This window comes from Dipteris shenzhenensis, chromosome 28 (genome assembly GCF_047967505.1).
Source record: "Dipteris shenzhenensis isolate YYH24624 ecotype China chromosome 28, Dip_SZ_1.0, whole genome shotgun sequence".
In the NCBI taxonomy this organism is placed as follows: domain Eukaryota; kingdom Viridiplantae; phylum Streptophyta; class Polypodiopsida; order Gleicheniales; family Dipteridaceae; genus Dipteris; species Dipteris shenzhenensis.
Genome location: NC_141623.1, coordinates 33,734,068 through 33,753,239, shown reverse-complemented (window position 1 = coordinate 33,753,239; position 19,172 = coordinate 33,734,068). Strand labels below are relative to the sequence as shown.

General features: G+C 44.8%; 1 protein-coding gene across 2 annotated transcripts in view; it reads right to left on the bottom strand.

Moving 5' to 3' along the window:
* Positions 1–6,480: 6,480 nt before the first annotated feature.
* The window catches only part of LOC147883481 (eukaryotic translation initiation factor 4E-1-like), a 55,118-nt gene continuing 42,426 nt past the window's right edge, over positions 6,481–19,172 (bottom strand). For both annotated transcript variants that reach the window (XM_087399307.1, XM_087399308.1), the window contains exons 4-5: positions 7,295–7,360; positions 6,481–7,141 (exon numbers count right to left, since the gene is read on the bottom strand). In XM_087399307.1, coding sequence (XP_087255433.1) covers positions 7,091–7,141; positions 7,295–7,360 — 117 coding nt within the window. In that variant the 3' untranslated portion in view covers positions 6,481–7,090. The remainder of the gene's footprint in view (positions 7,142–7,294; positions 7,361–19,172) is intronic.

Sequence of the window (19,172 nt, the reverse complement as noted above, 5' to 3'; positions counted from 1 at the left end):
CTAGACCACCAATGCCATCATCGCAATCATGACACACAAGTGTTCTATCAACTCAAACAAGAAATGCACACCAAACATCTCACACAAGATCTCCTACTCTAAACTAGGCAGGCATTCAGCATCTCATTGTTTTCCAATTAAAATTTCTCAATTTCGTAGTTAGGGATGCACTAGGTATCTCTAGTTCCCTTGATCAAGGGGGGCCTTGATCCCATGACGTATTATTTTTGCATCGTAGGTTTCTTTGGCCTTCTGCTAAGCTTCTCTCTCTCTCTCTCTCTCTCTCTCTCTCTCTCTCTCTCTCTCTCTCTCAATGGTATCACACTCTCCCATTGCCTCCTCCGCTCGTGTAGCTAGCCTCGTCACCCCTCAACTACCCTCGCCACCCCTCAGCCCTCCCCGCCTACCCTCAGCCTACCTCCACCTAGCCTCGCCACCCTTCAGCCCCCCCCGCCCTATCCTATCACCTGGCCACTCCCTCCTCCTCCATTCCCCTCCACATTCACCCATTCCCCTCTGCCCCGACCTACAGCCGTGACCTACAGCCCCGCCTTCTGCCCCCTCCATTGAGCTCTCCTGATCCCTGCCTTTTTTTAGCCCCCTGGGGGTACCTCCCATCATGAGGGGGGGCTTATGCTCCCGCTCCTACACTAAGACCTGCACCGAACACGGGTCAGCCAAACGAAATGGGGAAAGGTGGCAAAGATACGGATAAAGCCGCGAAGAAAGATGATAACAAAGCTAAGAAACAAATACAGTTGAAACTCGAGGATGTGAACACATGCTACAACCGTAGTGGACTCGGAGCTGAGAGCAAAGAAAAGGCGAGGTCCACCTCTGCCTCAGCTTCGGTCTCAGCTACATCCTCATCCTTAGCTTCAGCGCCAGCCTCATCATCAGTTCTAGTTCCAGTTTTAGCTCCACTTCCATCCACGGCCTCTATAGTTATAGCTACTGGCTCTGATATACCCCTACCCATGACATTGATTGCTCCACCCTCCCCTAAGATAGAGGGGTTGTCACTGACACCATCTCTTCAATCTCTCCCTTCTTCTCCCGCTATAGTTCTCTCTCCGATTTCTCTCTCCGATTATGACACCTACTTTGGAGGGGTCATACACTGTTCTGCACTACTCGACCTTTTTCTCCCCTCTGCCTCTCAGTCAACCCACGTTCCCACACCCTGCTAGGATCGCCTCCTCCAGGCCACTATCATCTCCATACCGTACCCACCTCGCCCAATCCTCACCAACCTCCAGTCTCATCCCCACACTTTCATGCCACAGTCCTTTCAATTTTCGCTAGAGCATGGATGAGCTAACCCATCAGAGGCTTCGGAGAACTTGTTGATGGAGGTACATAGCATCTGCGAGTGCGAGAGGCAGCAGACATGCTTCACCCAAGAGTAGGGGCGTCTCATATAGGAGCAGTCTCAGGCTATTCACGACCAGGGTGATCTTATTCAGGGGCTCAGACAAGAGATCTCGTAGCTCCGACAAGAGGTCACTGCTATACGCACAATCCCAGGGAGCAACCCAGTTGTGGAGGCACAGATTGCAAGCATGCAATCCGCCATCGAGGAGATGTCCAAATGGGTCGATGTAGCCAAATGGGAACCTACAAGGGTAACCGTTTTGGCTACCCTCGTGGAGCAGCAACAGAGAGCCAGCAAGGCTCTCAACATCAGAGTACATGGGATCCCACGCACTGAGGCTACACCAATGGTAGATGCGACGGCCTTTGTAGCCACTACTCTAGGGGCGACTGAGCACAGGATTGAGAGAGCATGGCGGGTAGGGAGGGACCCCAACCGAGAGCAACCCCTTATCATACGGTTCCATGACGCTCAGGCACGACTTTCGACTTTACGTCGTAGGTCAGTCTTACTAGACCAGCTAGCAATCTGCATGGATAAGGACCTCACTCCTCTACAGGTTGAGGAGAGACGCTTTCTGTTGCAGCAATGGGATCAGGCCCGCAAGGAGGGGAAGTGGGCAGTAGTAAGAGATGAACGACTCCTTACAGGCCCTTGTTAGGCATCCACCGAGACTCAAACATTCGAGACCCTGTGTTGCACCATTTGGAACTATAATGGTACCAGGGAACTTCTCGGAATCCTATACAAGGCACGACATAGTCTTTTATACAGAGACACATCATAGTTCAGAACGCCCACTACCAGTAGTCAGCAAGTATACATGGAAGTTTGCCTATAGAGATGAGACGAGGGATACATGAGGGGTTCGAGGATCGGGAGGAGTCGCAGTCCTTTACAGATCCCATGGAAAGTCGAGAATTGTTTATTGCAGTTTGCTAATTCCCCCCGAGACCTCCTGCTTTGCCAGAGATATTCGAGGGGAGGATGAGACATCCCCATTTGCTACTTTTTATTAGTCCATTGTTGACTTCTCTAGCCGCGGAGTAGTCCTCCTAGTTGGGGACTTCAATGTAAGGACAGGCGCTCGTCAGGCACCGACTTCAGGGATGAATCCACTCTACTGCCAGACATTGACCTTGAGGAGGCAGGTATGCTACGAGTTTCGGCTGAAAGATGAGGACCATTCACATCTTATGGGCAGGCCCTATTAGACCTCGGCAGGATGCATGATCTTATTATTTATAATGGTCTTGACAGATGGCCTGCATCAGGTGGCTTCACGTGCTTTCCACATGGGGGAGGCTTCAGTGTTGTGGACTACATCATTATCTTTTCTTTAGTATTTCTACCCCCCACCGCACAGCACTTTCTACCCTGTTGAGTTCTTACTCCACCTACCATGATATATGCTTCAATTGCAATCACTCACCTACTTACTTTGGTCGTTTGTACATACTTCTCGCATACATTGAGTATATACTCCTATTAGAGCATCGTGCTGCCCTAGTCACCTGCTCACTACACGAGGTTGCTCCACGCCTTTCCACGCACCACCCGCTCCACCCGCCCACCACCACCTGGGACCGTATCTTGTAATAGCTAGTACGATGATGAGTGTAAGGATTCACGCCGTCAATTCAGATTCGAAACCAAAAACAATCTTCCGAGCGAACTAGAGACGCTACGCGAGTACCTCGACTAGTACACAAGAAGAAACTTGACTTTGTTCGCCGAAACAAGGAGAAGCTATTGAATATTCTGTTCGGCAGAGATTTCTAGAGGGACGGTCCCCCTCACCACTCACTGACACTCAGGTGTGGTTTGATTATGCACGCACACTCTATGATATCCCCAATCAGCCAGTCCCTAACCTATCACATATGCCACGCCCCACATCCTACACCCTCTTCACTAGGAGGGGGGTAAAGGATGCTGTAATGAAACTTCATAATGGCCGAGCGAAGGATCATGAGGGAATTGAGTTCATTGCATATGGGATTAACCTCCTAGCCCCAATCTTAGCAAAGCTATTTAATTAAGCTATTTGCTTGGGGTTTCTATGCACCTAGACCATTAACACTATCTCACCCATTCACAAGGCAAGGGATCCCATGAGCTCGGAGAACTACAGGACCATTAGGATTGGACATGTCATGTCCAAGATTTATGCATCAATACTTGATTCTGAGATCAGCAGATTTGCAGAGTGCCAAGGACTTAGAGCAACATGACAGGCTGGTTTCATGCGTGATCATGGGACCATGGACCACATTCTCGCCCTCAGATTTATCATCAAGGAGGCGAGGGCACGAAAGCAGAGCGTTTACTGTTGTTTGTGGATTTCCGCAAGACATTTGACACAGTTTCAAGAGCCCGCCTCATGCACCGCCTACATGATTTGGGTTACAACCAAGAGATCATTTGGGCGGTCATGGCACTTTTTCGGACAGAGTCCGGACAGGATCTAGATGGACAGACGAGATCATGAGCACTATCGAGGTCAAACAAGGGTGTCCATTATCACCTACCTTGTTTGGCTAGAGGCAATGCTTTCGCTCTCACTTTCAAGATCCATGGACCAAAGAGTTACTTTTGACTCCTTGGTCCGCCCAACAGGGACGTATGGCAGTTCATGCTGGGAACCATACTTGTCAGATACAGAGTGGGCTAGGGTGGAGCGGTTACAAGTTCTCATGTTATCACAAATGATCCGTGGTAAGCCATTTGTTCCTCACATCATTCGGGCGAAGTTAGGGTCACCCCCATTACAGCTAGATGTTGCATTTCAGATCATCACATATCTGTACCGAGTCAGGGAGTATGGGGATTACACCTCTGGGTGTTATAGGATACCATGGTTAGCATTGTCCTCTTCTATGTCACTTGCAGCAGGGGGAGACCAGAGGGGTATGCACGCACAGAGAGATGGTTTGAGGGGCTAGGGCTCCGCATAGACAAACTACCTCCATTCCAGTTCAACATGGATGCTTCATTCTCTCTCCTCTTATCACACGAGGTCAACCAGGTTATCTGTGAGGATCTACTACAGCTACATACATTCCAAACTTGGTGGGGCCCGAGTGATCTTCAAGTGAAGCTGGGCTTCTACAAAGATCACTTCTTACATATCACAGTGGAGGGTTTCATTGATCCACCAGGATACACGGACGCAGATTCACCTACCCCACTCACTGAGGATCTCTCTTAGCAGTTCCGAGTCTCTTCACACAGACTTCGTATCGAGAGCGGCAGAGTAAAGAGGTTACCTAGGGAGAGGCGCATATGCACACTGTGTGACATGTGGGAGGTTGAGACAAAGGAGCATTTCATCTTTAGGTGTCCTATTTACTATGAGATCTGAGAGCGTTTCTAATGCCTCTTCAGAGATAGTTATGGGATTTTGGCCCGTTTCCTCTCCTACCCAACGATGTTTGGTTGATTTCATTCATGAGGTTCTTAGACACTGTGAGATGATACTCCGAGCACGGAGACAGGAGCAGACTTCTTTCTTGACTGATACCTCTCAGAGTTCTATCACGGAGTTCTTTCAACCAAATCACATAGACTCCCACAAGACGAGACCTCAACATGACCGTGACTTGAAGCCTGTGACCCGACAGCTCAGACAAAGAATTAACACACAGATCTTACTTAGGGACATCCCCTCCTTGTTTAGAGTTGGAGCTTGACCGACGAGGGTCACAGTGGCCCTAGTTAGATGCATAGCTACGACCAAGAGACGTACCAAGACTACACCCTTGAGGGACTGAGAGCGCTCTATTGCTGACCTCATGCCTCCACTGCCTTATCCATCCTAATGTCCTACTACTAATGATGATAATGTTGATGATGATGTTGAGATTGATATATAGTCGACTATCGATATGACTATGTTGTACTATGATGTACTTAGGACATAGTACTACCATTTTGCATTTTTTGCATTCTGCATTGGTGTGGATGCTCGTTTAGTAGCTCCACTACCACAGCTCATTGTATCAAGTTTTTCACAGTGTCATAGACCCATCGGTCTTCTGAAGACTTTAATAAACTTTCTTTCTTTCTTTCTTTCTTAAGTAAATCCAATCATTAATCAATATTACAATTGGAAAACAAGGGCTCAATCACGATAGAGGTGTCCATCAAGAAGATGTTGAAAGGATGGATGGCAAGTAGAGTATCACATGGAAGTCCATGCTATAATGGCAAACCTGGCATAAGCTGGCTAGACATAATAGACATGAATAAAAAAGATCACTTGAAAAGAAAAACAAGCATGCTACGACGACAGCCATAGGATAAAATTGGCAAGAACTACAAGAGAGATGCCCTTCTAGAAAATGAAGTAATCTTGTGGTAACATTAAAGGAATAAGACTGACAAAAAAGGAATCACAGTTTGCAAAGGAAGCTGAAATACCAAACTGAACGTTGGCTCTACTAGGTTAGGATTGGAAATTTACATGGTGATACATATTCGCAACAAAGGGAATTTAGTATGTCCATATGAGCAAGTAGCCCATGCTAGCTTTAGAGCCATCTAAACAACAACAAACCAAATTATTGTTAATTGAAAGATTATGTCGTGCACTACATATTCCCCAAACCTTTTATGAGTACGTTGAGGATTTCTCAAATTTCCCAAAGCTGTATGTAATCATAATTGATATTCTTACATTGATCACTTGTATCCAGTTGGCATTGAAACTACAATGATATTCATACAAAATTTCAATTTCTTTTGTTATTCTTGAGAACCCCCCACCTCCACCATCTTGATTGCTCTCATGCCTTTGCTCTGATCGTCCATTACCACTAGGTTTTGAACTTACAGACATTCCATCCTTGCTATGCTAGGTCCTTTTTCTTGGGTGGGGCAACCACCACTATTCAATTTCAATTTCTTGCACATGGAATTTTTCTATTAAAACAACCTTGCATGATAACCTTAACAATATTCTAGCTCTATAAATTATCAATTTCCCTTGATTGTATGTTTGTAAACCTCATTTTTAAATAAAATGATTTATTCTTCACATCTCGAGAAATGAAGTTAAAAGAAATATCGATTATACCAGAAAAACAGGGATAAAAAGGTATCTGCTTCAAAAAGCATACCCTCCTCATCAGCAAGAACTCAAAAGCATCACAACCTTTGCATTACATAGTGCCAATAATAATCAAACTCCCATACTTCTACTCGTATACACAAACAAACAAGAGGAGGCCTTGCCTCATGATAGTACAAGGGCACAGCTTCCAACAACACATCATCTATAGGGTGGATTTAATGCTATAGCATCCATATCATGTCAGTCACCCAATACTTGCAACTCACATGCATGAGGATGTATGCAAAATGCTGAGTCTCTTATCACATTGGCGCATGCTGAAGGCTACCTTGGCCACAACAAAGGGGTGCCACCAGAAGACGCAGCTGATCAGGTGGTCTCAGCCACAACAAAATTTAGAAAACCACGGGTTCTTAGATTTAGCTGCAAACTGTACTTGAGAGAAGCTGGTTAGGCTAAAATAGCATCCTAATTCAAATAAAAAGATCAAGCAATTTGCCCCATTGAAGTAAGTGCAAGCATAAATGCAATTGCAATTCCCTGCAACCCATGTAATGGACCGGTACAGGACCAGAAAAGCGGATCGCATCAGGAAAGCAGGTAAAACATTAGAAGTCCAAAACCCCTGAAGACAACCGCACTTAGGTCATGTATCTATTTTTGGCTGCTCTTTCCTGATGTTTAGCATCCTCCTGCAAACGAGCCACACCTCAGAATAAATTGATATCGATACAGAAAATGTAGACAATAACATACAATCAAGACAAGAAAGGATCTGAAAAAGGAGGCCTTTTTCCTTGAGCATTGGCAATTCTATCACAAAGCAAATGCGATTAATTTCTTACATGAACTAGATATCCTATCCTCTCATGGAAGTCCAGCACCTCTTTCCACTGTTTTCCAATGCTGACCTGTAATCAAAAGACATTTTTGGAAGTATATGATGAAACCAAAAACTAGATGGTGACTTCAATTTGAAAAGTGAGCCAGGAGAAAAGAAAAGACAACCTCTAGTCTGGCTGAATGCAGAACATACCCAAACTCATTGTATGAACGTCTACATGAAATTTGGAAATTATGAAAATTGTAGGCTTTTCCCTTATCACCATCAGAATTAGCATAGAGAGCATGAACTTATGGCACCCAATACCAAGTGTAGATCATTGTATGAGCATGCTCTTGGTATTTCTATTTTCTCCTGGCTTGAAATCGATGACTACTTTCATGCACAAGTCATGAAACACCATAGCCGTAACCTTTGATAAAAAACAGATTCAGGCATATATGAATTATATGCCCATTTTACCCATTTAGTATGAACTATATGCCAGGCATCAAAGATTCAAAGGTGTACGATCTGAAGGCTGCTTATACCCACTATTTACCAATTTGTTAGCATCTACATGATCATGTCACAAAAATGTCTCCCATGATGAGCTTTTGCCTGCCTTGGTAATATGTACAATTTTCTCTCTTTCCAGAGTTTTAATAGGTTAAAGATTTCATGATGGAAAAGTTATAAAATTTTCAAGTTTTATCTTGATAAAGATTTTGGGGACTCAAGCTCAAGCTTTCTTAAGTCTACCTTTTGGATCTTACAGCACTGCAAAGAGAAGCTTTTTCAACATACATGGGTTTTTTTACAAGCCACAAAAGGTATGCCCTGCCAATGCCTTGTGGGTAGATTTTTACAGTGTATGACATAAAGTCCCTACTAAGACATTGTGCAAGGTCACAAAAACGTCAAAGCAAGTAGAATTGACTTAGATGTGTCATAAGCATCACAATGGATACTCACATGATTCCTTTGAGGGACTCAAGATCCTTCATGATTTAAGGGATCATCTTCTGCTAAAGGATACCCTAGAACCTGAAGGTGCACAAGCTGCTACCCCTAATATGACCCGTGTACTTGACTTAGTGATGAACATAACAAGAGAATTAGTTAACCCTAAGGGCATTGCCTTACGTTGGTAATGACCTTTTTGGATTCTAAATCCAAATTTGAACACATCATCAGGATGGATCCGTTTTTAGCCCAAAAAAAGAACGGTCTATTAGAAAGTTTTGAAAAAAATGATATAGATCAGCAATCCATGGGACACTTGACCAATCAGGAAAGACGGCTGGCTGCTATTACCTGCTTCATAGGATCCCAGCTCACTGCCTAGTGTATCCTGGAAATAGATACCAACAACCAAGATGGAAGGCTAAACAAGCAGGGCATTCCACGATCCATGAGAATGAGACAAGTGCTTGCACGCCATTGCCTATCAGCAGTCTTCCTAGACCCCTCCTTACCCTGCTTCCACATCGCTCATAGGGTATAGATGATATCATGCATTTGTTGACGAATATGACTGCAAACCGAGTCCGCCCCCGCCCCCCCGCCCCCCGCCCCTTCCCTCCCCCAAATTAATTAACTACACGGCACTACCCAGATATTGTCCAGACAGGAGACAAATAGACTATCTATCATGTAGGCTGAAGCAACCATCTCGATGGGAAAAAGATGGCATCCCTCTGTCAACCAAGCTGCCATGCCATAGGTGAAGTTCCGCTAGATCCATCTGTCACAATCCTGAGAGCACTGCCAGACCTCTAAGCTGTCAGACAGCTCCACAAGCAATGAGCTATCGTCTCAAGGTCCCCATCACCACATCATAGCAATGACAAACCCCATCTTCCCTCATCTACTCTAACCACTTTCCATGGGCTCCAGCTAGAAGCAATAAGAGATTTTCTTCGAGCAAAGGCTAAGCTGAAGGTGCGATCAAACCTGGTATGGAGCTCATGTGGCACCTACTACTCAAGCCAGTGTCGCTCCTATGAGGGGTCCAAGCCCACACATCCAACTAAAGTCATCTATCAATACAGGTGGTATAGGACCTCTACTACCTGCTCTGAGTGCCCAATCTTGCATGGCCAAAACCACTTGCCTTGGATCCAAGAGCATATACCTAGATGAATCCAGGAACATTCCCAAACTCATCCTCTAAAAACACGACAGTGTGCAGTTTCAATCTCATGATAGTCACTCATAAGGTTGAAAACCATAAACTCCATCACGCATAGCAGGGACTCGCTACTATGGCATGCCCACTGACGTCATCAACGCCCAACAGTGGGTGTAGACCATAGTATAAAAATATGCTATCACACATACAAATTCACACACCCACACATACTTGCCTTGGATCCCAGAGCAATCATGTGTAGTGGCAGCTCTCTTTGCAACTTACTTTTCAGCAATTGCACTCCTTTGACAATATCTTTGTTGTCCCTAGTGGTCTTGTATTTTTCTTTGCCAATTTGAGTCTCGTGCAACTTCTAGACAGATTGTAAGTTCATTCGGTGTCCATCACCTTGCATCACATTTGCCATGACTCTAAAGTTTGTAGTACAAGTCCATTTGTTAAAGACTTTCTTTTCAAGGGTTAATCTCCTATACATGACTTTTAGCCATAAGCGTAGGTCTATCTATTTATCAGATATGAGCTCAACTCAATCAGCCCACTTGCAACCAATATCATGGCTATCTATAAACTATTCTTCAATTGTCAAAGTTTTGTTGTCCTTATTGGCCTGGCATTTTTCATTGCCAATTTGGATCTTGTGCAACTTCTAGATAGATTATAAGCTCATTTGGTGTCCATGCTTTATCTCATGAAGATACTGGTTCTTCCTTTGAAATCCTGCATAGAATTATGCATTGCAACAATGGTGCTATTTCCTAAATGTGCTAGCATCTCTGCTTAGGCTCGTACTCTCTTCAAGGCATGCAACTCTATGGGTATGCATCTTGTCTCTAGGAGTAGGAGAGAGTAGGGTGTCGTAGCCTTGATGCCAAGGTGTCTTCTAATGAAAGATTTCTGCATTTTTTCTACATCATTCCATTTTGATGATGGTATACTCCCCCCCCACACCTCTACCCCATAGAGCACTGTTTGTACCACATATGCCCCAAAAATCTAGCAGCTTTGATTTTTCTTGCATTTGTTGCCGTTGCTTGCATTAACACTATGTTTTTCTACTCTCCCTATTCTCACATTTGGTATCAAAGCAGGTTCTTCCTGCCCGTCCTCCTGCCTCCATCCCACTCCAGCTCTTGACCTTCCGCGTCAGATCCGTACACCTGCACAGTCCCATCACATTCCGTACCAGCGCTGCTCATCGTCCGTACAAACGTACTGTCAGTGCAGAGTTCCGTATTGTTGGCCGTACTGTCAGCGCTGCCATCCGTATATCCTTGCAGATTCTGTACCTGACAGCGCCATACTGCCTGTGCGAATTGCTGTACAGCTCCTGTACCTGCATTCCGTATTGTGGCGTCCGTATTATGCTAGCCGTACAGGTCGCCGTACCTGCAGTCTGTGCTCACCGTACATTGTCTATACAGGTCATTCTGTACCTGCCTGCCGTCAGTGTCTGTACAGCTGTACAGTCCGTACTGTACGGACTGTTGCAGATTTCAAGAACAGGGTAGTTTTACGGGGTACTCTAGCAGCCTGGTTGTTTGCAGAGTTTTCCTTGCAGGTGAACTTTGAAAGGTGTTTTTTGCAGGCATTTTTTGCAGAGAGCCATTGTTTGGCCTGCATTTTGGGAGCACATTTGGGGCTTTTTCATTTTTTTGTAGAGACTTGCAGAAATTTGGGGCTTTTAGTTGATTTGCCCCTTTCAGGTGCAATTTCTTGCATTAATTTGGGGCTTTTGCATTTCAGATCCAATTTGGCAGTTGAAAGAGCATTTGGGAGAGTTGCAAGCAGTTTTGGACTAAGTGTGAGTCAAATTGCAGAATTTTGCCATTTTTTGCAGATTTTTGGGCATTTGCAGAGCATTGTGGTGCATTTCAAGCCTTTGATAGGCTGTGACAGTAATTGTCACTTTGGGCAGAATTTTTTAGCAGACTCTGGTTGTGCATTTTACATCCTAGTAAGGGATTTTACTTGTCTAGTTTGCTGCACTTTTTGAGTTTTTTTGGCAGAAATGGCTCAGAACAACCCCAATGAGGTGTTTGGAGTCCTCACACATGAGGATAAGTTGGATGACACCAACTGCTCCTTGTGGAGTTTTATGGTTCGCAACATCTTGGTTGGCAGACATCTCTGGGATTATGTCAATGGAGATGAGGCAAGGCCAAAATTTGTGGCTACACTTGTCACTCCTACAACTAGAGGCAGGGGTAGAGGTCAAAATGCAGCACAAGTAATTGGAGCAGCTGCTACTCCAGTGGCTCTCATAGCATAGCAGAAAAGATGGGATTCTAAGGATGCACAAGCTCTTTCTCTGATTTCTCTTTCTGTCAAGAGGTTCATTATTCCTCACATTCGGTCATGCAAGACCTCAATGAGTCTGCACATCTATTTTATGCACATAAGTTACGAAGTTTGTGATTCCACACCCCACACCACACTGTGTGAGCTCCTGGGCTATTCTATCAGTCTTCCACTGTGCGTACCCTCTGTTGGGTCATTTCTAACACTGAAGTCGAAGTAGAGATAGAGATAGAGGGAGCTGAGGCTAGAGCTGAAAACGAAACTGGATAGAGGCTGAAGAAGCTGAGGCGGGTCCTACCTTTGCCTTCCTGTCTACACCGAGTCCACTTCGGTTGTAACGTGTGTTCACATCCTCCAATTTCAGTTGTGTCGTTTGCTTTTTTTTGTTGTTATTGTCATCTTTCTTGGCTTTGTCTCCCATTTCTCTTGGGGTGTAGGTGCAGGTCATAGTGTCCGGCCGAGAGCGAGAGCACCGGTTCCCCCCCCATAATGGGAGGCACGTCCAGTGCGAGGTGGTGGAGAGGCAGGGTCGAAAATGGCAAAGCTGAGCGCAAGAATCGCACTCTTATGAAGATGGATAGATGCATGCTTACTAGTAAAAAGTTGCCTCACAAGTCAAAGGCTTTGAAGACAATCACTCCCTATGAGGCATGGCATGGGAGAAAGCTTTCAGTGGATCACTTCAGAGTTTTTGGTTGTGTTGCATATGCCCACATGCCTGGGGAGTTTCGACATAAGTTGTCAGATAAGGCACATAAATGCATTTTTGTTGGGTATAGTGCACAAAGCAAAGGCTATTGTCTCTATAATCCTACTTCTCGCAAGATTTTTGTGAGTAGAGATATTATATTTTCAGAGAATTCAGCACATACACATGCTGAATTTACTATTCCAGCTTCTTCAGATGATGTTTTTGAGGGGATGCTTCCTATAGCATTTGGTTCCCCAACTGAGGCTCATGCTGAATTTACAGCAACCTCCTCTTGATCCACATGCCCCGATTCAGCCACATGCTGATTTTGTACCTCCACAAAGTTGTCAGGCAAGAGATTCAAGAGATACATGCAGCCAAAACAGTTCTGAATTGGTTGCTACAGACTCTCAGGGAGAGTAGGCTTGAGGCACCTTTGCCTGGCAGGACTTGTAGTGCGGTAAGGCACTCAAGGGGGGGCTCTTTCTGTTGAGACAACTTATGCAGGTACTCTTCTTGATGAAGAAGAACCTGACTCTTTTGAAGAAGCCAAGGATAATGTGCATTGGATGCATGCCATGCACAATGAATTGCAATCCATTGAAAAAAAACAGACTTGGGATGTTGTGGATTTGCCACCAGGAAAGCATGCCATTGGTACCAAATGGGTTTTCAAAGTGAAACGGAAGCCAAATGGGTCCATTGATAGGTACAAGGCACCGCTGGTTGCCAAAGGCTATGTGCAGAAGAAGGGCATAGATTATGAGGAGACTTTTGCTCCTACATTCCGGATGACCACCATAAGGTCAGTTGTTGCCATGGATGCAAATTTTGTTTGGAATGTCCATCACTTGGACATAAAAACAGGTTTCCTTAATGGGGACTTGCAGGAAGAGGTTTATGCCAAACAACCTCCTGGATTTGAACTTTCTGGCAATGCACTTCAAGTTTGAAAGCTCAATAAAGCTTTATATTGGCTGAAACAAGCCCCACGTGCATGGTATGCCAAGATTGATGCATTCCTGACAAGCAAGGGGTTAGATAATAGTCCCATGGAAAGCACCCTCTATATGAAGAAGGATGGGGGGGATATTTTGGTCATCATTCTTTATGTAGATGGCATGCTGCTCACAGGGTCAAATGAGGGAATAATTGCAAATTTCAAAGCTGAGTTGAAAGCTCAATTTGACATGACAGATTTGGGCATGTTAAATTTTTATTTGGGGATCCAGTTCATATAAGACAAGCGTGGCATCGTTATGTCATAATCGAAGTATGTGCAAAAGCTCTTGGATAGGTTCAACATGCATGATTGTAAGCCTATAGCCACTCCCATGGAGCTGGGGCTGAAGCTTACTATGTATGATGCAGGTGAATCCGTGGATGTCACACTTTACAGCCAAGCTATTGGATGCCTCATCTATTTGTGCAATACAAGGCCCGATATTCGGTATGCAATATCTCAAGTGAGCAGGTATATGCACATCCCAAAGACTACACATTGGCAGGCTATAAAACGCATCTTCCCTTATTTGCAAGGCACAAAGTCTTATGACTTTATGTTTCCCAGGGGGGTTGACTTGCAGATGCATGCTTACAGTGATTCAGATTGAGCTGGAGACTGATACTAGGCAGTCCACTAGTGGTAATTGTTTCTTTTTGGGAAAAGCTTGCATTTCTTGGCTAAGCAAGAAGCAATCTACAGTAGCTACTTCCTCATGTGAAGCTGAGTACAAGGCAGCTTTCATAGCGACAATTGAATGTGTTTGGCTGCGTCGTTTGTTTGCTGATCTTCGTCTCTTATTGGAAAGTCCTTCTCCAATTCTCACTGATAGTCAGAGTGCTATAGCAGTGGCAAAGAATCCTCTGTCTCATGCTCGCATGAAGCACATTGAGGTTCATTATCATTATGTCAAAGAGAAGTTGCATGCAGGGGAGATCAGTATGATCTATGTATCAACACATGACAATGTTGCAGACATCTTCACCAAAGCACTTCCATGTGAGAAGTTTTGAGGCATTTCGCAGTGCCCTAAACTTATCTCCTTTTGGTGATTGATCACTACCTTGTACACCACATTGGCACTGCAAGGGGGTGTTAGAATTATTATATTCTAGGAAATGGCCAATGTATTGTAATAAGTAGGTTAGGGGCACTTTTCCCTCATTGAGGTTTTTCCCCCTAACCACAATCTAATCCCTAACTACATTTAGTGGATAGGATAAGGGTTTTGTCACTTAGACAAAACCCTCACTCTCACTTATACTTTTGGTTCTTCTATTCAGTTATTCAGCTCTCACTCTTGCTCTCTACTCTCCCTGTTCTCACACCACCTGACATACCAAGTACCTCGTCATCTGCCTTCAAGGAATTCAACAGCTCCCTAAACTTAAAGCTCCCGAGATCCTATGAAGAACGAGTTGACTTATTCCATTGATCTTGGCACGCAATGCCAAACAATACACCTCTAGGGAAGGCTAGACTCTCAAATGCACCCTCCACGAACACGGCTATATCATTTGCAAACTCTTAGTCTAGCAATTGCTCCTCCGGCCGGATTGGGATGTTAGCATTAGTGGATATGATTGAACTTCAGAGGGGTGTGATAGCTTCTAAGGTTTTAGGAAGGGTGGCAACAGTGAACCACTTGGCACTTGAGCATGCAACATTAGACATGGGCGAGCACTTAGGGGTGCAGATTCATGGTTTCTAGTATTCTCTCTGTCTGGCGACTCATGATCTTTGGCACTCCATGACACCAGGCTGTTGCCACAGGCCATGAGCCCCTCCAACTCTGATGTTTGAGAGCTAGTGATTGGCTCTTGTTGTTGGCAATACTTGGTGATGTATCACGGTTACCTCTCAGGGCGGTTCCTTCTCTATAAGGTCAACACTAATGCATGCGAGTCTCAGAGTTCACGAGATCATCTACTGCATGTGTCGCAGTACGTATCAGAGAGCTTGTGAAAGCCTGTAGGGCTTACTTTGTGTGTGGCAATAGCTTGAGCCAAGATGTGTGTCGGCCTTATCTTCATCATTTCATTAGCCTGTGTGGCTGGTCTTTGACTCTTTGTAAGTCACTACAAACCTGGTCCAGTTGCGTGACAAAGTTCCAGTCTTTCTTATCTACATAAAGTTTGGATTTAGTTTAGTGTTTCACTTGGTTGATCTCGTCATTTTATGTGGAGGTTTCCTTCAAAATATAAGAGAGTTTTTGTCTACTCTGTGTATTGGAATTCCAATATGGGAGACGCATCCCCACCAAGCCACCCGCCTGTGATCGGTCATTGAGGGGGATCTCCTTCATATGCAGCGCACATAGGGACAGCCTTCTCACTCTCTTTGGTGTTCCCTCCAAGAAAGTCCAATCCATTATGTCATTAGCCTTCTCAAAATCCAACAAGAGGATAGCGAGAGGCTTGGCCTCCACCTATGCCCAACCTACAACGTTTTAAAAAGTGAAGATGTTGTTAAGGATGCTCCTTTCCTAAACAAAACTTGTTTGGGTTTCATGAATAATGTCAAGGAGGTGGACGTAGCCGCAAGCTCAAGACCTTGGCTAAGATCTTGTAGGCAATGTCCACTAATCTGATTGAGTGCCACTAGCACATGTCAAACCAGTCGTCCCCTTTTGGAATCAAGTAAATCCAGCCTTGAGCAAGCGACTCAAGGAGTAACCTCGAGTCAGAGATCTCTTGAAAAACGAAATGCAACGGAGTGTAAATGTGCTCCCAGAAACACCGAAAGAACAACCGCAACAAGTTGTCTTCATCCACCATGTCTACACTAGGAGAGCCTTGAGGCGTCCAAAAGCTCCTCGTCTATGAAAGCTACCAAGATGACCAAAATGGGAATGTGGGCACGGATCTCCTCCCAAGCTGCCAGCTCAAGCAAGGTATGCTCCTCTGCTTGAAAGAGTTGTCCTTCCAACGAGGGACTCGTAGTTTGGAGCAATTGCCATGTCATTCTATCTTGCTACTATACCAAACTAAATCTGGAGGATTGATAATACAATATGCAATCAACCAACGGACTACCACGTGGTGTATGTGGATAAGATGCCTGAGAGAAAGCTTGGGTCTTGGGTTTGTCTATGTATAGAACATGTTGATAATTTGCATGTGTTGCGTCCTATCCTAGACGTACACATTGGCACTTCTCATTTGTTACCTTACAATTTGAGCAACTAAAGACTGACCTAGTACTTGAAGGGTGGAGCATTGATCTTCAACACCCCTCCTCAATGCCAATTTCTAGACTATGTCAATACACACTCCTATGTGCCTCAACTAACCACCTTAGTGAAGATGGCAATCTGCTTAAGAATGTTAAAGATGTCAACGAATTACAAGAAAACACTGAAGGAAGGTTGGAACTACTAAGTTTCATAGTCAAGACTGAAATTACGCGTAATGACCAAAACACAAAAGGTAAATCTAGACCCAAGGACAAAGGAAAAGGAGACAAAAGAAGCTAGCTTCCATCCTAGCACAGTGCATTGAAGGAGAAAAAAAATATATATCAGGACAATTAAAGTAAATTCCTACAATTCCATTGACTATAAGAGGAAGAACCCTTTAGACACCTACAAACTTTCTACCAAGTCGGTGCCATAAACGAATGCAATACAAAAGCAATAAGTTACCTATCATGCAGCACTCTACACAAGATAGTAGAATGAAGAAGATACAAGGGCTTGACTATATATGCTTTGTTTCGAGAATCCAACCTTGCAATCTTTATAATGGCAATGCAACCTTGATATGGTCAACGCATTCTTAGGAACCCATGTCATTAAAGAACAACCTCAAGCACACTGCCTAAATAAAAGAGTCTATCATGGTTTCTTTTCTTCTAAGGGTTGCAACCTCTCTAGTCATGAAACAGTAGCCTACTATGGATCACTTGGCCTAAGAATCTCCTCTTCCATCTTACGTGCACTATTTGGTGTCTCAAACTCCTATCCCACCTGAGCCACAATAGCCACTAATGATTGTAGCCTTTGCACTATGTTTGATGTCATAATCCTGATCGTGTCTAATCAACTAAGCAAGGGTATTTTGAATCATCATTGATTATGCCTCACCTCAACAGAGAACTAACTCTATAACCCAATTGCAAAGCTAACATCGAGTCAGTGTGGGACAAACGACAATCCACCGCCAATACTCTGTGATATCCACTAGTGGGAGCTTGTCTCCCTTTGGCAAATTGCAGTATCAGCCATTGGATGCACAAATGGTCTATAGTGCTCCATCTCCAAGAATCGTAGAATCTCCCCAACATATTTCTATTATACAATGACAAGCAATTCGGTTCCTAATGCAGCTCAATGCCAAGGCAATAGTGCAGTAGGACAAGGTCCATCATCTCGAACTCAGACTTCGAAAGAAGTCCATCTCTGTCTTCTCCAACTAGTCCCTCGAGTCGTCCCTCTCGTACCACTATCCACTCCCCTCCTTATCAACGGCATCCCCTTGCTATAAGAGGATCCGTATCTTCTCTACCTGCAAGGGGATAAGATCCCTCATCCATATGGACCTGTGGGTGACCCCGAATAGCTGCATGCTTATGCGGTGTTGCTAGTTGAGCCTGGGTATCTTTGAATCGTATCACTAGGGCTCATCTCTGGTGGAGTGCGTCCCTATACGTCCGGCCCCCTCAATTGCATTCTCTTGTATGCCAAAGATGGCGGTGACGAAGGGGGTGTGGGGAATTCCACAAACTCTGACATTGAGAAGCATATTCGCTCTCTGTTGTTGCTCAAGTAAGGTGGCTCAAATGGTTGCCTTTGTCGGCTCTCGCTTCACTCCATTGGAGTTCCATTCTCTTGTACGCCAAAGATAGTGGTGACGAAGGGGGTGTGGGGAATTCCACAGACTCTGACGTTGAGAACCATATTCGCTCTCTGTTGTTGCTAAAGGTGGCTCAAATGGTTGCCTTTGTCGGCTCTCGTGTCATTACATTGGAGGTCTCCTCAGTAGCAAACCACATCATGGCAATGCGCTCCATAGTTAGGCTGCTCATTTCCACTTCTCTTTCTCTTTCTTTCTCTTGATTTAGCTATGTCTTTTCCGTTATCCTTCTCCATGTCCCAAGTCGTGTGGGGAGGCCTGGTCATCACACTAGATCTCAAGTTGTGTGGGGAGGCCTAGTCATCACACTAGATCAGAGGGACAAGGTGGAGGGAAGAATCTTCCATCCAATGCTATGATTTCTCATTTTTCATCTCATTTAGATCGTTCCTCAGGCCATCGGGCCCAAGAAGAAGTCACCAAATGGCTGTAGAAGGAGGAAAAACACGTATGGGATCTGTGAGGGGGTTGATTGGCTGGTGGACAGGGTATGAACCAGCCATAAGGGGGCTGTTTTTGTAGCTGCTGTGAGGGGGGGGGGACAATGTAGTAGGGAGAGTCAGGGAGGCAAGGGTGAGCAAGGGGTCAAGGATGAGTAGGTAGGGGGAGGCCAGGAAGGGGGAAGTGACCAGAGAGGTGGAGAGGCAGGGAGGGAAGGGCAGCAAGGCCTCCGGAGAGGCAAGGTCGCAAGGAGATGGTGGGAGGCAGTTTGGGGGCAAATAGGTACACACACAAAGGCCTACACTATGCATACTCTATTAATAAATGAAACCTTTTAACAGTTGGATACCAAACTTTTGGAGCCCCCTTTAGAGCCTTTTTCAGGCTATTCAAACTTATATCTGGTATTAGCCTTAGAATTATGCCATTTTACCGCTCTAATGTGTATATTTTCCCTTA